Raw genomic sequence first — 18,411 nt, 5'->3', positions numbered from 1 at the left:
TCAAATTCAGCTTGTTAGTAGTTGCAAATGTACCAGAGACAATACTGGAATTTATCACTTATCGGTTATCTGTAACTTCTGATACATTTTTTTTGGTGGTTTATTGTTTTATCTTTATCAAAGATAACTTTTCAGTTATCTGATTATCTGTTATCGAAGTTAATTTTTTGGTTATCTGTGCCCACCACTGGTGACAGGTGAAAGATTCTTCTCTGTCTCCTGTTGGTATTTTTCACTCCATAGCCTACAGGCTACATGTGCAGCTCTGTGGAAATTTGTATTGAACAGCAACCGAGTTTTGTGTGTGATTATGTTCATTCTGTATGTCGCCAGTGACAGTCGCAGATGAGAACACAGCTATGTGTGTGTGAGTGAAGCTTTCCTGTTGCCTGTCTGATGCTCAGATCAGGTTTTTTTTTAAACCTGCACCCAATACAACCCTGACCTGAAGGGGGAAAAATGGCAATGTGTTGATGTTGTGGATCCATACTATTGAAGTAAAATGCTTTTGTTGTGATTTGTGTAAAATAGAATCCAACATGTAAACACACATCCACACAGGAAGTGTAAAAATAAATGATTTATTACTGAGTGTCCCTTCAAAACAAACAAAAACAGGTAGCAGTCCAGAACATTATAGAAGTGTGAGGTGTGTCCTCAGCCAAAAGAAACATCTAGTGAGGGTCGACGGTCGGTGTGAGGGTCGATGATGGTCACGTCACACATGGACTCTTCGGCAGATCACACCAACTCATGGTCCACAAGATGGTTTTCCTGTTGGCCCTAAAGTCCAAAAGGTACAAAATTTATACACATATCACAGTTCAGGATATCATCATGATATCATCATGAAAACTACATTCATTTATTAGTTTGGGACACCGTCATGAAAAGCGCCACATTTTCGTGCTGGGATCCCAAATTCATGTCATGATGGTATCATGAAATGTGGAATCTGTGGTGGTTATGTTTAGGGTTAGAGTTAGGGGAAGGGGTAGGGTTAGAAATAGTAAAATAAAATAAAAAACGTCATGAAAATGTGACTCATTTAATGGTGGCAGCATGAAAAAAAAGTGTGAGACTGGGCTGTCTATTGACTTCTCATCATTCAAAAGGATCAGTGGAAAAACTCTTTATCTTCAAACCACAATCACAAAATTGTATTATTTTTGGTGCCATGTGCCCTGAGATATTTAGCCATAAACATGAGACGTTCAGCTTGATTTCACCTGCTGCTTTTTAACGGTCAGATTTGACAGCCTGCAAGAAATGTTGATTTCAGTGACGTCACATTGGGGACGTCCAGGTCCATGTCAGTTGGTGTGTTGGTTTGAACGAGAAGAGAGGACTTTTTACATTTACAATTAGGTGTTCTTGACGAACTTTCACGGTGTGGATGTGGAAATGGTGAAGAGGTCCAACAGAGCCTGTGCTGCTGTGCTTTATTTTAGAAAATTTTTTTAGCCTTTTCTCCAAGATGCAGGAGTCTTTCAGGGTATGTATTTAGTATTATTTTGTTTGTGCACCATGAAGGACTCAGGGGGTTCCACGGTGTTGTGGGTGTGGAGATGTGCGGCACCAGGACATGGTCCCAGACTGGATTTGTCTTTTAATGTTCATGTGTCCATCCCCTGACTTTTCTCAAGAAAACTAACTGTAAAAGTGATGATTTAATCACTCAAATGAATTGCCCCAAATATCCATCCATTTTGGAACATGTTGCAGGACTTAAATGTAAGAATGGATGAATATGAACAAATTAAATTAAGCTGACTGCACAAAATATGAAATGTCTTGGGTTCATACTGTCTGCAATGAAAGTAAATGTAAGATCTTTTAAAAAAAAATTTTTTTTAACGATGAGTATGTTTCTAAACTAAGATGTTAAGAGTCTCATCTCACTGCAGGGTTGCGACAGCCTGCAAACACCAATTGTGAGGGAAATCACTTGATTTTGCAGAATTTTTCCAGGGTGGCGCTATTCCCTCGCTTCACTCGCAGGGCATCACAAACATTGCACACTTTGAGCTTCTATATAGATGGAAAAGCACCATATAAATGAGGTCAATTTAAGCAGTTGACCTTGAAAATAAAACCTCCTTGGTTGTTGGTGGAAACGCTCACCTTTCCGCCTGCGCTTGGATTTTTGACTGTGGCCAGACTCCAGCTTCCTCTTTCTCTTTGGAGATTTCTGGAGTTCCTCCTCTTTGGGCCTGACGTCTGCAGGTGGCATGGGAGGAGGAAGAGGATGATCGGGACTGTGTGATCTTTTCTTTTCCTCAGCAGCCTTCTCAGTCTGCAGGCATCTGCTGAGGATGTCTTCAGCTGAGGGCCTGGAGTCCTCCTAGAAAAAGAGAAGACCAAGACCAAGTAAATTCCAACCCACGACTTTAACATTTTGGCCATTGGCTGTGTTTCTTTATGCATGAGTTTCGAGAACCCCATTGGCTGGAGAAGGCCAAGTGGACACGCCCACATTTCACCTGGCCACAAGCATTGCTACATTTGAATGAATCAGCACTCTCACCACGTCCATCAGATCACCATAGAGGACGGACAAGAAATGTCTGAAATAACAGCAGAGTAGATGAACGTGTGACTCACACAGATTTGCAGCATGTCCCTGATGAGGGAGTCCAGCTTGTCCGAATAGCAGGACGGGATTCTTTTGAACTTCCCACTGTTGATGCGGTCTGACAATTTTTTAACTCCATCATCATGAAATGGATGCCTAAAAGAGTAGAAATTCAACAAAAAGTATTCGGATTTACTTTCAACAAATTCTGTAAAATCAGCTCAACTGTGTTTCAGGTCTTACTTTAAGGCACACAGGTAGTAAATCAGACACCCCAGAGACCAGATGTCCGACTTCTCGTTGTAAAGTTTGCCTTTTGTTTTTTCCTGGAGAAACAACAACAAAAAGTTTAGACGATGTCCACAATTATGGGTGAGAGTGTTCTCATTTACCGTAATTTCCAGACTATAGAGCGCACATGAAAATAAGCTGCACCCACCAATTTTAAAAAGAAAAAATAATTGTACATAAATAGTGTTTGAGCCACGGGTCTCCACGTTGTAACATGAGATATTTACACAGAAAGATGTTAAACAGAAAGATTTTTTAACTTTTAAATTAAATACCATAAATGCTTTTTTTCCTGAAGGTGTTACAGGTAAATATTGGTGAGCACATCATCCAGCGTGTGCATGGTGTCGTTCGATTTCTCAGCTCCACACTGAGAACTGAGTAATTTTACTTTTTTTTTTTTTTTTTTTTTTTTTTTTGTGGATCATGAGGTAATTTCATTGTGTACAGTCTGGATCGCCTGGTGTCTGTGGCAAATGAGACGTTAATGAGGCGCTGTGACTTTTTCAACTTGTGGCGCAAAGACAGAGACACGGTGGGGGGGAGATGGAGCTCCGCTGACTGATCTGACAGAGGCACAACTGTGGTGCAAATTTCCTGGGACTTTTTTTCAGCCACGAGAAGGAATTAAAGTATTTTCAGACATCGTTTTCTTCAGGACATATTGATGAATCCACAGCAACAAACAGGTAAGACTTTATATTTATTGTGTGTGTGAATTTACACTGCATGAGGACTGCATCTTTCAGTCAATTAATGGACAGCATCAGCTGAGGCATTTCCACTTATGAGAAAGCCTGTAAAAATCCATAAATTAGCCACATCATTGTTTAAACCGCAGTGTTCAAAGCGTGTGGAAAAAGTTGCGACTTATAGTCCGGAAATTACGGTACAAGAAAACACTTTGTGTTGTAAATATCACTGTTTGAATTTTGTCTTTTCTGACAGAGAAATTCCAGACTTTAGGAGCCATCAGCCTGACCTCTTGACCTGGACACAGAACACAAATGGACCTTCCTCAGCACAAGTGTTAACCTGATGATGAAAGAACCTCAAATGTCTCTACCCACAGTCATGTTTAAAGGTGTAGATCAGGGGTCACCAACACTACAGCTGGAGATCACCTGACCTGCATGTTTTCCATGTGTACCTGCTGCAACCAGCTGTTTCTTCAAGTCTGATGTTTCCGAGCTTCTGTTTGTCCGAGCAAACCTGTCTTAGTTAATCAGCAGTGGCTGGAGCAGGAAGAGTTGGAAAACAAGGCAGGGCAGGTCATCTCCAGGAAAAGTTTGGTGACTCCTGGTGTAGAAACGACCACTGTGACTGAGAGAGATCCCTTTGTGCTCTGCATTGACCCACACTTGTAAACCTCTGATATTTACCCTCACAAGAAGGTAGTTCAAAAAGAAAAAGAAAAGAAAAATGACTTACTGGAGACATGTACAGGGGAGTCCCAGCTGTTGACTGTGCACAGTCGTTCTTCGTGGGAAGGATCTGTGCCAGCCCAAAATCACCGAGCTTGACAGTGAGGTTCTTCTGGAGAAAAACATTTGCTGGTTTCAGGTCCTGGTGTAGCACAACACTCCCATCAGGACGTCTGTGGCAGTGCTTCAGCGCTGAAGCCAGTTGCACCAAAACCTGAAGAATGAATTCTTCTTTTATTGACTTCCTGTTGGGACAAAGAGACAAGTTAATCCTTCAGACATGACAACATGGCGTATCCTGAAATGATAGTATGTGTGATGGAAAGATCCCAAGACAATCAAGGATGACATATTTACCCTTTCTTGATGGCATGTTCGATGAGACGAGACAGATCTCCACTCTCGCAGTACTCCATCACAATGTAGACCTCTTTCTTATTCTTGTTTATGAACTGATCATAACACTGTACAATGTTTGGGTGGTTGAACTTCTTCAGGAGCGCCACCTCTTGGAGGAGCCTGTCATGTTGACGTGTGGACATGTCCCTGAAGCTCACCACCTTGCAAGCCAGGATCTACGGATAGCAATAGATTTATTAAAGACAGTACAAATCAAATCGTTTCCAAAATAAAATACAATATTTCAGCATTCATTAAGATTATTACCTCTTTTTGCTATTAAATGCACAAAAAATGGCCACACTAAAAGTAAACAACACAAAATGACAATTTTCAGACATAATATCAGAATAGAAAATATGGCACGAGCTTCCTGTCACAGTATATATTCTACACAGAACAAGTTCAAGGTTTGAACACACTTTCCCATTCAACTGAATGGGAAAGTGTGTTCAAATGCAACAGCCGAGTGGCTTGTGTGTGTGTGTGTGTGTGTATAGCTTTGATCACACACAAACCACGGAGAGCTGACATTTGCCATTTGGTATGCTTATGTATTTTGGGTTAAGGATGAACCCTGCAAAAACGGAAAGTTGACAGGACTAATATTTGTGGAGAAATTAGCAATCTTGGCTAGCTAATAAAAATGCACATTGTGCTGCAGTGCACCAAGGGACTTCAGGGTTTTGAGGTTTTAAATGTTATTGTGGTTTATGTTACAGTGAAGAAAATAAGTATTTGAACACCCAGGATTTTGCAAGTTCTCCCACTTAGAAATCAGGGAGCGGTCTGAAATTTTCATCTTAGGTGCATGTCCACTGTGAGAGACATAATCTAAAAAAAAAAAAAAAAAAAAAAAAAAAAAATCCAGAAATCACAATGTATGATTTTTTAAAATAATTTATTTGTATGTTACTGTTGCAAATAAGTATTTGACCCCCTACCAACCAGCAAGAATTCTGGCTCACACAGACCTGTTAATTTTTCTTTAAGAAGCCCTTTTATTCTGCACTCTTTACCTGTATTAATTGCACCTGTTTGAACTTGTTACCTGTATAAAAGACACCTGTTCACACACTCAATCAATCACACTCCAACCTGTCCACCTTAGCCAAGACCAAAGAGCTGTCTAAGGACACCAGGGACAAAAGTGTAGACCTGCACAAGGTTGAGATGGACTACAGGACAACGGGCAAGCAGCTTGGTAGAAGACAACAACTGTTATGATTATTTATTAGAAAGTGGAAGAAACACAAGATGACTGTCAATCTCCCTCGGTCTGGGATTCCATGCAAGATCTCACTATGTGGGGTAAGGATGATTCTGAGAAAGCTCAGAACTACACAGGAGGACCTGGTCAGTGACCTGAAGAGAGCTGGGTCCACAGTCACAAAGATTACATTAGTAACACATGATACTGTCATGGTTTAAAATCCCGCAGGGCAGCAAGGTCCCCCTGCTCAAGCCAGCACAGTCCAGGCCCATTTGAAGTTCACCAGTGACCATCTGGATGATCCAGAGGAGGCATGGGAGAAAGTCATGTGGTCAGATGAGACCAGAATAGAGCTTTTTGGAATCAACTCCACTTACCATGTTTAGAGGATGAGAACAACCCCAAGAAAACCATCCCAACCGTGAAGCATGGAGGTGGAAACATCATACTTTGGGGGTGCTCTTCTGCAAAGGGGACAGGATGACTGCACTGTATTGAAGGGAGGATGGATGGGGTCATGTGAGATTTTGGCAAACAACCTCCTTCCCTCAGTAAGAGCATTGAAGATGGCTCATGGCTGGGTCTTCCAGCATGACAATGACCCCAAACACACAGCCAGGGCAACTAAGGGGGTGCTCTGTAAGAAGCATTTCAAGGTCCTGGAGTGGCCTAGCAAGTCTCCAGACCTGAACTCAATAGAAAATCTTTGGAGGGAGCTGAAACTCCAAACCTGAAAGATCTAGAGAAGATCTGTATGAAGGAGTGGACCAAAATCCCTGCTGCAGCGTGTGTAAACCTGGTGAAAAACTACAGGAAACGTTTGACCTCCGTAATTGCAAACAAAGCTACTGTACCAAATATTAACATTTATTTTCACAGGTGTTCAAATACTTATTTGCAGCAGCAGTAACATACAAATAAATTATTAAAAAATCATACATTGTGATTTTCGGATTTTCTTTTTTTTTTTTTTAGATTATGTCTCTCACAGTGGACATGCACCTAAGATGAAAATTTCAGACCGCTCCCTGATTTCTAAGTGGGAGAACTTGCAAAATCCTGGGTGTTCAAATGCTTTTTTTCCTCACTGTAGTTTAACAGTGTTGTTAGCATTATTGATTGATTGTGTTTTGTAACACTATTGTTTTAGCCATTTTAGTCTTATGTTGCTCTTACCATGAGAGACTTCAGTTTGATGCTGGTACCATGAGTGAAATGTGTAGTGTTTTTAATGTCTTCTGCCACTGTCTTTGTTTGTCAAATTAAAAGCACCTGCTTACAGCAACTGTGCATGGAACTTCAATCACAGAGAAACTGTTGACAGCTGACATTTGCTGTTTGGTATGTTTATGTATTTTGGGTCAAGGTTGAACACTGCAAAAACAGAAGAATGGAAATTTCTGGCTATGTTCTGGACACACACCATTCTAAGTCGGTAAGTCATCTTTATATTAAAGGTGTGAGTGTAGTGAGTGATTTTAAGTTCAATGTAAATGCGTAATGTAATTGTAAATATGTTAAAAATACATGGATGACACAAGAAAATGAAAACACTTATTTCCATTGTGGTCCATTTAAAAATCAAATAAATAAATAGACGGAGAACTAAAACAATAATAAAAATAATATTATGAATAATAATAATCAGGGGTGCACATAACTGGTATGTCTGGATGGCGCAATAAAAGACTGGGAATGTTGATGAATGGTCAAAGAACACCTAATTGGAAACAGGTGAGAGTATAAAAGGAGCATCCCCAAAAGGCTCAGCCATTCACAAGAAAGATGGGGCGAAGATCACCACTTTGTGAACAACTGTGTGAAAAAATGGTCCAACAGATTAAGAACAATGTTTCTCAATGTTCAGTTGCAAGGAATTTAGGGATTCCATCATCTATAGTCCATAATATAATCAGAAGATTCAGACAATCTGGAGAACTTTCTACACGTAAGCAGCAAGGCTGAAAAGCAATATTGAATGCCCGTGACCTTTGATCCCTCAGGCAGCACTGCATTAAAATCAGATCATTGTGGAAAGGATCTTACTGCGTGGGCTCTGGAACACTAATGGTAAATGGACTGCATTTATATAGCACTTTTCCATCTGCATCAGACGCTCAAAGCGCTTTACAATTATGCCTCACATTCACCCCGATGTCAGGGTGCTGCCATACAAGGCGCCCACTACACAATGGGAGCAATAGGGGATTAAAGGCCTTGCCCAAGGGCCCATAGTGATTTTCCAGTCAGGTGGGGATTTGAACCCATGATCTTCTGGACTGCAGTCCAGACCTGTCGCCCATTGAAAATGTGTGGCGCATTATGAAGTGCAAAATACAACGGAGACTCCAGACTGTTGAACAGCTGAAGTCGTACATCAAGCAAGAATGGGAAAGCATTCCACCTACAAAGCTTCAACAATTAGTGTCCTCAGTTCCCAAATGCTTATTGAGTGTTGTTAGAAGGAAAGGTGATGTAACACAGTGGTAAACATACCACTGTCCCAGCTTTTTTGAAACGTGTTGCAGGCATCTATTTCAAAATGAGCAAATATTTACACAAAAACAATAAAGTCTGTCAGTTTGAACATTAAATATCTTGTCATTGTGGTGTATTCAACTGAATATAGGTTGAAGAGGATTTGCAAATCATTGTATTCTGTTTTTATTTACATTTTACACAACATCCCAACTTCATTGGAATTGGGGTTGTATTTTTAGCACGTACAAGCACCATGAGTACCAGTTATGTGCATGTCTGATAATAATATGTGATAGCAAGAACCAAAACAATTCATAAATACATTAAGACAGTAAAATAACATTAAAAAAATTATAGAATTTAACAGCAGATAAAAGGGTTGAGTTTACATCTAAAAATTGTTGAGGTCTCAGGTTCTAAAAACATTCTGGACTCACACGTCATTCCAACTCATTATAGAAGCTTTGATTAATTTATTACCACTCTTACCACAAAAATGTCAGCTACATCTTTTATAAACACTACCCAATCTAGAGTCCGTGGATCCCCGCGGACAACACACTAGTATTGATTTAATAGAGAGCAGCAAGCAAACTTTATGAAGGAGTTACATATTTTTGACTATTATGACATCAGAGATAAGAACATTTTGTACTTTTTCTGGAGGAGACATCAAGTCTCTTCTTAGCCTCAAAAGTTGACTGTGATTACACTAAAATGATAAACTTGTAAGACATTTAGTTGAAGCTACCACCGTCTTTTATAATTTAAAGGTAATTATGTGCAGGAGTAGATCCAAAATCAAACACATTCAGATATGAAGACGGTGTGAGCAAGTGGCTAACTGTTAGCTTATCACACAGCCAACATTCACCATTAAACATGAGTTTAATCATTTGTGTCTAACACCAAGAAACTTGGCTACATTATTCTATCAAATCCAGTCAGACCATCAGGATCCTCATGGATTACTTTTTGTCCAGAAAGTGATTTAGGAGGTTGCTAATGCTAATGCAAGATAATGTAACAGAAACATCCTCCACAAAACTTCACAGCAACTCTCTTCATCATGAATGCAAGATCACTGTTGAACAACGAGGAACAGCCAGAATTTACCACATGCAGAAAAACATACAAGACTGGATGATTAGAGTTTAAACACATTTTGACTGTTACACAAAGTGTAACAGAAAAAAGTTTCAGTGTTACTTACTTTTCCATCAGATATTCTTCTGACTCTCAGGCATTTTCCAAAGGAGCCAGAACCAACTGTAGCCAACACTTTATATTTGTAGATAGAAGACATTCTGTTGCTCTGTTTCAACTGTGACCTGCTCCTTCTGCAAACTGATCACCTCTGAAGGATATTTCTACAAATGTTTCTTCTGAATGCTTTGTGAATGCTCATCACAAAGGCTCACAATGTCATAAAGCCAATATTCAATGCTCATCACAAAGGCTCACATGTCATAAAGCCAATATTCAATGATCATCACAAAGGCTCAAATGTCATAAAGCCAATGTTCAATGCTCCTCACAAAGGCTCAAATGTCATAAAGCCAATATTCAGTCAGTGATATTAAAGCAGACTGACAGAAATGGCAGCCATCTTGGAGAGTGGTGGACATTTTGGATCCTTGCTTAGTTAAAATTCTTCTATAACCTCATGTTGATATATATCTGCCAGTTTTGTAGCTTGCAGGAAAATTTGAACAATCTTTCTGACATTTCATTATTTGTCTCACTGCTCTGTGTGTTTTCTAACTCACACAGCTCCATACACAGCTAATGAATGAAATGCTTTGATAAGCATCTCTCTCTCTCTCTCTCTCTCTCTCACACACACACACACACACACACACACACACACACACACACACACACACACACACACACACACACACACACACACACACACACACACACACACACACACACACAGTCATTTGACGTGATGATGACATAATTTGATGATGTCATCACAAAAAACTTACAAAATGTAGATTTTTTTTTAGGGTTTTGACAAAGCATGTAAATCATCTTTACAGATACTTGTAAGTTCACATATAGCAGTCTTATGGAGATACTTTTCAGCACACAAAAGGACCAAGCTCAAGGTCAAAGGGCAAGGTCACAGGAAGGTCAAACACTAAATTCAACAAAACACCTTTTCTGGTCACCATTTATGCAATTTTGCATCCAAATTTGGCATGGATATCGTGATTGGCCTTCCCTATAAGCAATTACCTGGGATAAGCGATCAACCTTGACCTTCCGGGTTTACTTTGAGGTTAAAGGTGACCTACAATTGGGTCAAATTTCACATTACAGTAAAACTTGGTCTAATACACCAAATTAAAGAGTGTGATCAGAGGATCCAGAATATATAAAATGTTTTAGGTTATGATGTCATTTGATGATGTCATCACAATATAACCTGCAAAATTTAGATTTATTAAGATTGTGAGAAAGCATGTAAATCATCATTGCAGACTCATGTAAGTTCACATATAGCAGTCCTATCTACATACCTTTTAGCACAGAAAAGGTCAAACATTAAATTCAACAAAACAACTTTCCTGGTCGCAGTTTTGAAAGATTGCCACCAAATTTGGCATGAAAAAAGTGAATGGCCTTGTCCATAAGCCATTACCTAGGATAAGGGATCGACCTTGAACTAAATGGTTTACCTTGAGGTCAAACATGAGCTTAAAGTAGGTTAAATTTCAGATTTGAGTAAAACATGTCGTATAATACACCATATTAAAATGCTTGATGAGAGCATCCATAATATATCAAATGTTTTATGTTATGATGTCATTTGATGACATCATCACAAAACATTTGCATATTTCTGATGTTTTAAGGGTGTGACAAAGTGTATAAATCATCATTGCAGACTCATGGAAGTTCACCTATAGCAATCCAATCTACATACCTTTCAGCACACAAAAGGATCAAACTCAAGGTTAAACATCAAGGTCACAGGAAGGTCAAACATTAAATTCAACAAAACAACTTTCCTGGTCGCAATTTTGAAAGTTTGCCACCAAATTTGGCATGAAAAAAGCGAATGGCCTTGCCTATAAGCCATTACCTGGGATAAGGGATCGACCTTGACCTAAAGGGTTTACCATGAGGTCAAACATGATCTTAAAGTAGGTTAAATTTCAGTTTGAGTAAAACATGTCGTGTAATACACCAAATTAAAGTGCTTGATGAGAGCATCCAGAATATATCGAACGTTTTAAGTTATGCTGTCATTTGATGACATCATCACCAGTGTTGCCACAGTTACTTTGAAAAAGTAATCCAATTACTGATTACTGATTACTCCTTGAAAAAGTAACTTAGTTACTTTATTGATTACTCAATTGTAAAAGTAACTAAGTTAGATTACTAGTTACTTTTTTAGTTACTTTCCCCAGCTGCCGACAACAACCCTCTGCCACCTCAACATGACAATGATACCTGTTTTGCCAAAACTTACTTTATAGTCACCCTTTCTTGACTTCAATGAAAATAAATACTTGTTTTATAAAAAGTAAAATAAAGACCTTTCTTGACCTCATATTTAACTGTTGACAGCACTGTAACAGTAAAACTTGCAATTTCGAACCTACATTGTTTATAAATGTAACTATTAAATTCTAACATTTTTCTAACATTTAAATTCTCTCTAAACATTTTACTTGTCGAAATTATTATTATTTTAAGCAATATTAGTAGTTGTAGTAAAAAACGGCTTGAAAACTGGACCTTTAATCTAGGGGTGTTGTGGGGGGGGGCACATCCTTGCCCCACACCCCCATTCCATCTAGATTCGCCCCTGCTTTGGCGTTTGAGCACAAAGAATGGATAACATTTATTTATGCAGAAAACATGACCAGATTTACAGGTAAGAAAGTTTTATTGTTTTTTCACATCATGAGGTCCTCAGAAAGAGAGTTTAGGTGCATTTGAGTGGAAAATAGTGTTAGTTGTTGACGCATCGCGGAGGATCTGCTGTTTTTAACGACCAGATTGGAGCGGCTCAGCTCAGAATTCTAAATAAAGGAGGGAAAAAAGTATAAACATGTCTTTGTAAAGCTCAGTGCAGGTGTGCTGATCACCGCGCTTTAAGAGGTGAGGATGAGTCGAGCAGCTGCAAAAAACCGTGGATGAAAAGCTCACAGTTCGCTTAAAGTGTGCAGTTCAGTCGAGCCCCGACCTCCTGCCCACGGACCAAGTTTAATGCTGCTGTCGACCCACAATGAAAAATAATAGTAACACTCAGTGACTTGGAGAAGTAACTTTAATCTGATTACTGATTTGGAAAGATTAACGCGTTAGATTACTCGTTACTATAAAAAGTGGTCAGATTAGAGTAACACGTTACTAAGTAAAGCGTTACCGGCATCACTGATCATCACAAACCATTTGCATATTTTAGATGTTTTAAGGGTGTGACAAAGTGTGTAAATCATCATTACAGACTCTTGTAAGTTCACATATAGCAGTCTTATGGAGATACTTTTCAACACACAAAAGGACCAAGCTCAAGGTCAAAGGTCAAGGTCACAGGAAGGTCAAACACTAAATTGAACAAAACACCTTTTCTGGTCACCATTTATGCAATTCTGCATCCACATTTGGCATGGATATCATGATTGGCCTTCCCTATAAGCAATTACCTGGGATAAGCAATCAACCTTGACCTTCAGGGTTTACCTTGAGGTTAAAGGTGACCCACAATTGGGTCAAATTTCACATTACAGTAAAACATGGTGTAATACACCAAATTAAAGAGTGTGATCAGAGGATCCAGAATATATAAAATGTTTTAGGTTATGATGTCATTTGATAATGTCATCACAATATAACCTGCAAAATTTAGATTTATTAAGATTGTGAGAAAGCATGTAAATCATCTTTGCAGACTCATGTAAGTTCACATATAGCAGTCCTATCTACATACCTTTCAGCACACAAAAGGTTAAATGTCAAGGTCACAGGAAGGTCAAACATTAAATTAAACAAAACAACATTCCTGGTCGCAGTTTTGAAAGATTGCCACCAAATTTGGCATGAAAAAAGTGAATGGCCTTGTCCATACGCCATTACCTAGGATAAGGGATCGACCTTGAAGTAAATGGTTTACCTTGAGGTCAAACGAGCTTAAAGTAGGTTAAATTTCAGATTTGAGTAAAACATGTCGTGTAATACACCATATTAAAGTGCTTGATGAGAGCATCCAGAATATATCAAATGTTTTATGTTATGATGTCATTTGATGACATCATCACAAAACATTTGCATATTTTTTATGTTTTAAGGGTGTGACAAAGTGTGTAAATCATTACTGCAGACTCATGTAAGTTCACCTATAGCAGTCCAATCTACATACCTTTCAGCACACAAAAGGATCAAACTCAAGGTTAAACATCAAGGTCAAGGGAAGGTCAAACATTAAATTCAACAAAACAACTTTCCTGGTTGCAATTTTAAAAGTTTACCACCAAATTTGGCATGACAAAAGTGAATGGCCTTGCCCATAAGCCATTACCTGGGATAAGGGATCGACCTTGACCTTCAGGGTTTACCTTGAGGTCAAATGTGAACTTAAAGTAGGTTAAATTTCAGATTTCAGTAAAACATGTTGTGTAATACACCAAATTAAAGTGCTTGATGAGAGCATGCAAAATCTAAAACGTTTTAAGTTATGTCATTTGATGATGTCATCACAAAACATTTGCATATCTTAGATCAATCAATCAATCAATTTTTTTTTTTATATAGCGCCAAATCACAACAAACAGTTGCCCCAAGGCGCTTTATATTGTAAGGCAAGGCCATACAATAATGATGTAAAACCCCAACGGTCAAAACGACCCCCTGTGAGCAAGCACTTGGCTACAGTGGGAAGGAAAAACTCCCTTTTAACAGGAAGAAACCTCCAGCAGAACCAGGCTCAGGGAGGGGCAGTCTTCTGCTGGGACTGGTTGGGGCTGAGGGAGAGAACCAGGAAAAAGACATGCTGTGGAGGGGAGCAGAGATCGATCACTAATGATTAAATGCAGAGTGGTGCATACAGAGCAAAAAGAGAAAGAAACAGTGCATCATGGGAACCCCCCAGCAGTCTACGTCTATAGCAGCATAACTAAGGGATGGTTCAGGGTCACCTGATCCAGCCCTAACTATAAGCTTTAGCAAAAAGGAAAGTTTTAAGCCTAATCTTAAAAGTAGAGAGGGTGTCTGTCTCCCTGATCTGAATTGGGAGCTGGTTCCACAGGAGAGGAGCCTGAAAGCTGAAGGCTCTGCCTCCCATTCTACTCTTACAAACCCTAGGAACTACAAGTAAGCCTGCAGTCTGAGAGCGAAGCGCTCTATTGGGGTGATATTTTAGATGTTTTAAGGGTGTGACAAAGTGTGTAAATCATCATTGCAGACTCTTGTAAAATCACATGTAGCAGTACTACTGAGATAGCTTTCAGCACACAAAAGGGTCAAGGTCAATGGTCAAGGTCACAGGAAGGTCAGATACTAAAATCACCAAAAAAAAAAAAAAACTTTGCTGGTTGCAATTTGTGCTTTTTTGCCTCCAAATTTGGCATGACGATAGTCTATTTCCTTGACTGTCATTTCCTCTTCATGGTGGTCATTCCTCTTGGTCGTCTCTTTTGTTCACCTTTTAGCAAGATACTGGTCACTCTCAGGGTCATGGTTTTCATTTGTTTGTTTGTTTGTTTGTGTCACGGGTACAAAGGTCACAGCCTCTATGCATGAGCTGATTGCCTCTGTTATTTTACCATTCTGCAGGTTTCCTTTTATTCATGATTCTAGAAGCCTGACCACCAAATGAAACACATTTTCCATTTTCTCCATCTCTCTGAGGACTGTCTCAAAGTCATACTCTTCTGCTTCAGGTTTTCATTTCCATGTTGTTCCTCACTGTTTGACTGAATGGATCTGTCATTTCAGCAGGTAGAGACAGGTTTTATATGAAAATGAGTTTTGAGGTCATGTGTATGTGCATTCATGGAAAAAGTTGGGAGTGGACAGCAGGCACATGTACATATACACATACTTCCACGAGCACAAAGATTTATAAAGGAGAACCATATGTATATACGGCTTTATAACTGAAAGAAATACTGTGTATTGCACATACTGTGTATGTGCAATACACAGTATCAATATCTTTGAATTTCTGCATTTCTGCTCCTTCACATTGATTTTGCACTTGAACCAATAAGACCCAGAGGATACGAGAGACTTGGACCTTTGTCCTATCCAGCATTCTGAAAAAAATAGAGAAAATAATAGTATTGTGTGCATCACACAAAGTACTAAACATTGATTTCTAACTAATAAGCACAGGTGAATTCTTGTGCATGTAAACCACTGATCTCTATATATTACTGGATAGCTCACTGGCCAATAATTTTGAAGCAAACCGGCCAGCATATTACCGCTCCGATGTCCCGCTCCTGAACGCTCTTTTCTATTGATCTTTAATGAGGCGCACAAAACTTTATTCTTTGTAATTACTTTAAAAAATACCTTAATGTGCAGCTATAAACTGTACAAATTGCCAGATCAAAGGCTGTGAATGAACATTTCACCTGTGAGTATGATTGAAATGGGAAGTAATGAACAATAATTTGAAGAGTTCTCTGCCTTATTCCAGCATATAGACAAAGATGATGATAATAATAATAATAATAATAATAATAATAATAATAATAATAATAAGTGGCTTATTAACCACATGTTGTGTTTTGTGTTGGACAAACTATTTTAAGACATTTATTAGGTCTACTTGTACATAGTTTTGGAGCTTTAGGTGTTGTTGCTACAAGCTTTATTACTTATATTAGGCTGAAGCTCATTGATCTGTGTGTAATAAATGTTTTCACTGCAGGGAAAACTAACTCTCCTGTAGCTTGTAAAGTGGTGTTTTATTCTTTTAGTGCAACTATCTTTTATTTCCATGGTTTCTGTGTTATCCATCATGATGTTTGTTATCCATCCACTTTTGTTCATGATGTGGTACCAATAGACACACACACACACACACACCATGTGCCATATCAAGATGCTGATTAGACACCATGATTAGTGCACAGGTGTGCCTTAGACTGTCCACAATAAAAGGCCACTCTGAAAGGTGCAGTTTTGTTTTATTGGGGGGATACCAGTCAGTATCTGGTGTGACCACCATTTGCCTCATGCAGTGCAACACATCTCCTGCCCAAACGGCAGCGAATGTGAGCATTTGCCCACTCAAATCGGTTACGACGACAAACTGGAGTCAGGTCGAGACCCCGATGAGGACGACGAGCATGCAGATGAGCTTCCCTGAGACAGTTTATGACAGTTTGTGCAGAAATTCTTTGGTTATGCAAACCGATTGTTCCAGCAGCTGTCCGAGTGGCTGGTCTCAGATGATCTTGGAGGTGAACATGCTGGATGTGGAGGTCCTGGGCTGGTGTGGTTACACGTGGTCTGCGGTTGTGAGGCTGGTTGGATGTACTGCCAAATTCTCTGAAACGCCTTTGGAGACGGCTTATGGTAGAGAAATGAACATTCAATACACGAGCAACAGTTCTGGTTGACATTCCTGCTATCAGCATGCCAATTGCACGCTCCCTCAAATCTTGCGACATCTGTGGCATTGTGCTGTGTGATAAAACTGCACATTTCAGAGTGGCCTTTTATTGTGGGCAGTCTAAGGCACACCTGTGCACTAATCATGGTGTCTAATCAGCATCTTGATATGGCACACCTGTGAGGTGGGATGGATTATCTCAACAAAGGAGAAGTGCTCACTATCACAGATTTAGACTGGTTTGTGAACAATATTTGAGAGAAATGGTGATATTGTATATGTGGAAAAAGTTTTAGATCTTTGAGTTCATCTCATACAAAATGGGAGCAAAACCAAAAGTGTTGCGTTTATATTTTTGTTGAGTATATGTGTCATATCAATCCTGCCCCGCATCCTGTGGCCCCTGTTGATTTATGCAGTCCCAATAACAGCAGTTGAGTCCCTAGAGAGGAAGATCAGTGGCTTTCTTCGAAAGTGGCTGGGACTTCCTCGCAGCCTTACCAGTGCTGCCCTGTACGGAACGAGTAACATCCTGCAGCTTCCTCTCAGTGGTCTCACAGAAGAGTTCATGGTGGTATGCACCAGAGAAATTCTACAGTACAGGGACTCAAAGGACTGCAAAGTGTCAGCAGCCGGCATCGAGGTGAGGACAGGAAGGAAGTGGAAGGCATGGGAAGCAGTGGAGCTGGCAGAGTCACACCTAAGACAGAAGGCATTGGTAGGCACTGTGGCAACAGGCAGAGCAGGCTTGGGTTACTTCCCAAAGATCCTCATCAGCCAGGAAAGGCACCACCAGGAGGAAGTCAGAGCGGGTGTGGAGGAAGAGCAGGTGAGCAGGGCAGTAGGACTACGGCAACAGGGAGCATGGACAAGGTGGGAGAGCACACTACAGCGCAGGATCACCTGGACAAACATCTTGCAGCCAGATTTTCAGCGGGTCCGCTTCCTGGTGCAAGCTGTCTACGATGCTCTGCCAAGTCCAGCGAACCTCCATGTGTGGGGGAAAAGTGAGACACCTTCCTGCCCACTGTGCTCTGGTAGAGGCTCTTTAGAACACCTCCTCAGTGGCTGCCCAAAGGCTCTGGCAAATGGTCGCTATCGTTGGTGCCATGACCAGGTGCTTAAGGCAGTCGCTGAGAGTGTAGCCTCAGCCATCAGCTCCAGCAAGAACCATCATGCTCCAAAGAAGGCAATCTCCTTTGTTAAATCTGGAGAAAAACCCAGAGCAAACCAACATGTGACATCAGGACTACTCCACACAGCAGCTGACTGGCAGTTGCAGGTTGACCTGGATAGGCAGCTGAGGTTCCCCCAGCACATCGCAACAACATTCCTTCGCCCAGATATGATCATGACCTCTCAGTCTTCGAAACAGCTGATGATACTGGAGCTGACAGTGCCCTGGGAAGAAAACATCGAGGAGGCCAATGAGAGGAAG

At 40.1% G+C, this 18,411-nt stretch overlaps 1 protein-coding gene across 1 annotated transcript; it reads right to left on the bottom strand.

Moving 5' to 3' along the window:
* Positions 1-1,893: 1,893 nt before the first annotated feature.
* LOC117501464 (serine/threonine-protein kinase Nek2-like) lies at positions 1,894-17,504 on the bottom strand. The gene is made up of 7 exons (XM_034160366.1): positions 17,475-17,504; positions 4,648-4,865; positions 4,298-4,535; positions 2,819-2,901; positions 2,605-2,731; positions 2,125-2,344; positions 1,894-1,919 (listed from the first exon to the last, which is right to left on the bottom strand). The coding sequence occupies exons 1-7, from the start codon at positions 17,502-17,504 to the stop codon at positions 1,894-1,896; spliced, it is 942 nt and encodes a 313-aa protein (XP_034016257.1).
* Between the last annotated feature and the right edge of the window lie 907 nt (positions 17,505-18,411).

The sequence above is a fragment of the Thalassophryne amazonica genome, chromosome 20 (genome assembly GCF_902500255.1).
Source record: "Thalassophryne amazonica chromosome 20, fThaAma1.1, whole genome shotgun sequence".
NCBI classification, from domain to species: Eukaryota; Metazoa; Chordata; class Actinopteri; order Batrachoidiformes; family Batrachoididae; genus Thalassophryne; species Thalassophryne amazonica.
The sequence above is the reverse complement of the archived record's forward strand: the minus strand, read 5'-3'. Positions and strand labels throughout refer to the sequence as shown.

Bases quoted from the DNA above. Each gene is read 5' to 3' on its own strand.
- LOC117501464 (XM_034160366.1), bottom strand. From the start codon at position 17,504: ATGTTACTCGTTCCGTACAGGGCAGCACTG. The intron at 2,902-4,297 runs GTAAGTCATTTT...TTGTTTCTCCAG, and splicing joins CTCCCCTGTACATGTCTCCA to GAAAAAACAAAAGGCAAACT. The intron at 2,732-2,818 runs GTAAGACCTGAA...CTACTCTTTTAG, and splicing joins TACTACCTGTGTGCCTTAAA to GCATCCATTTCATGATGATG.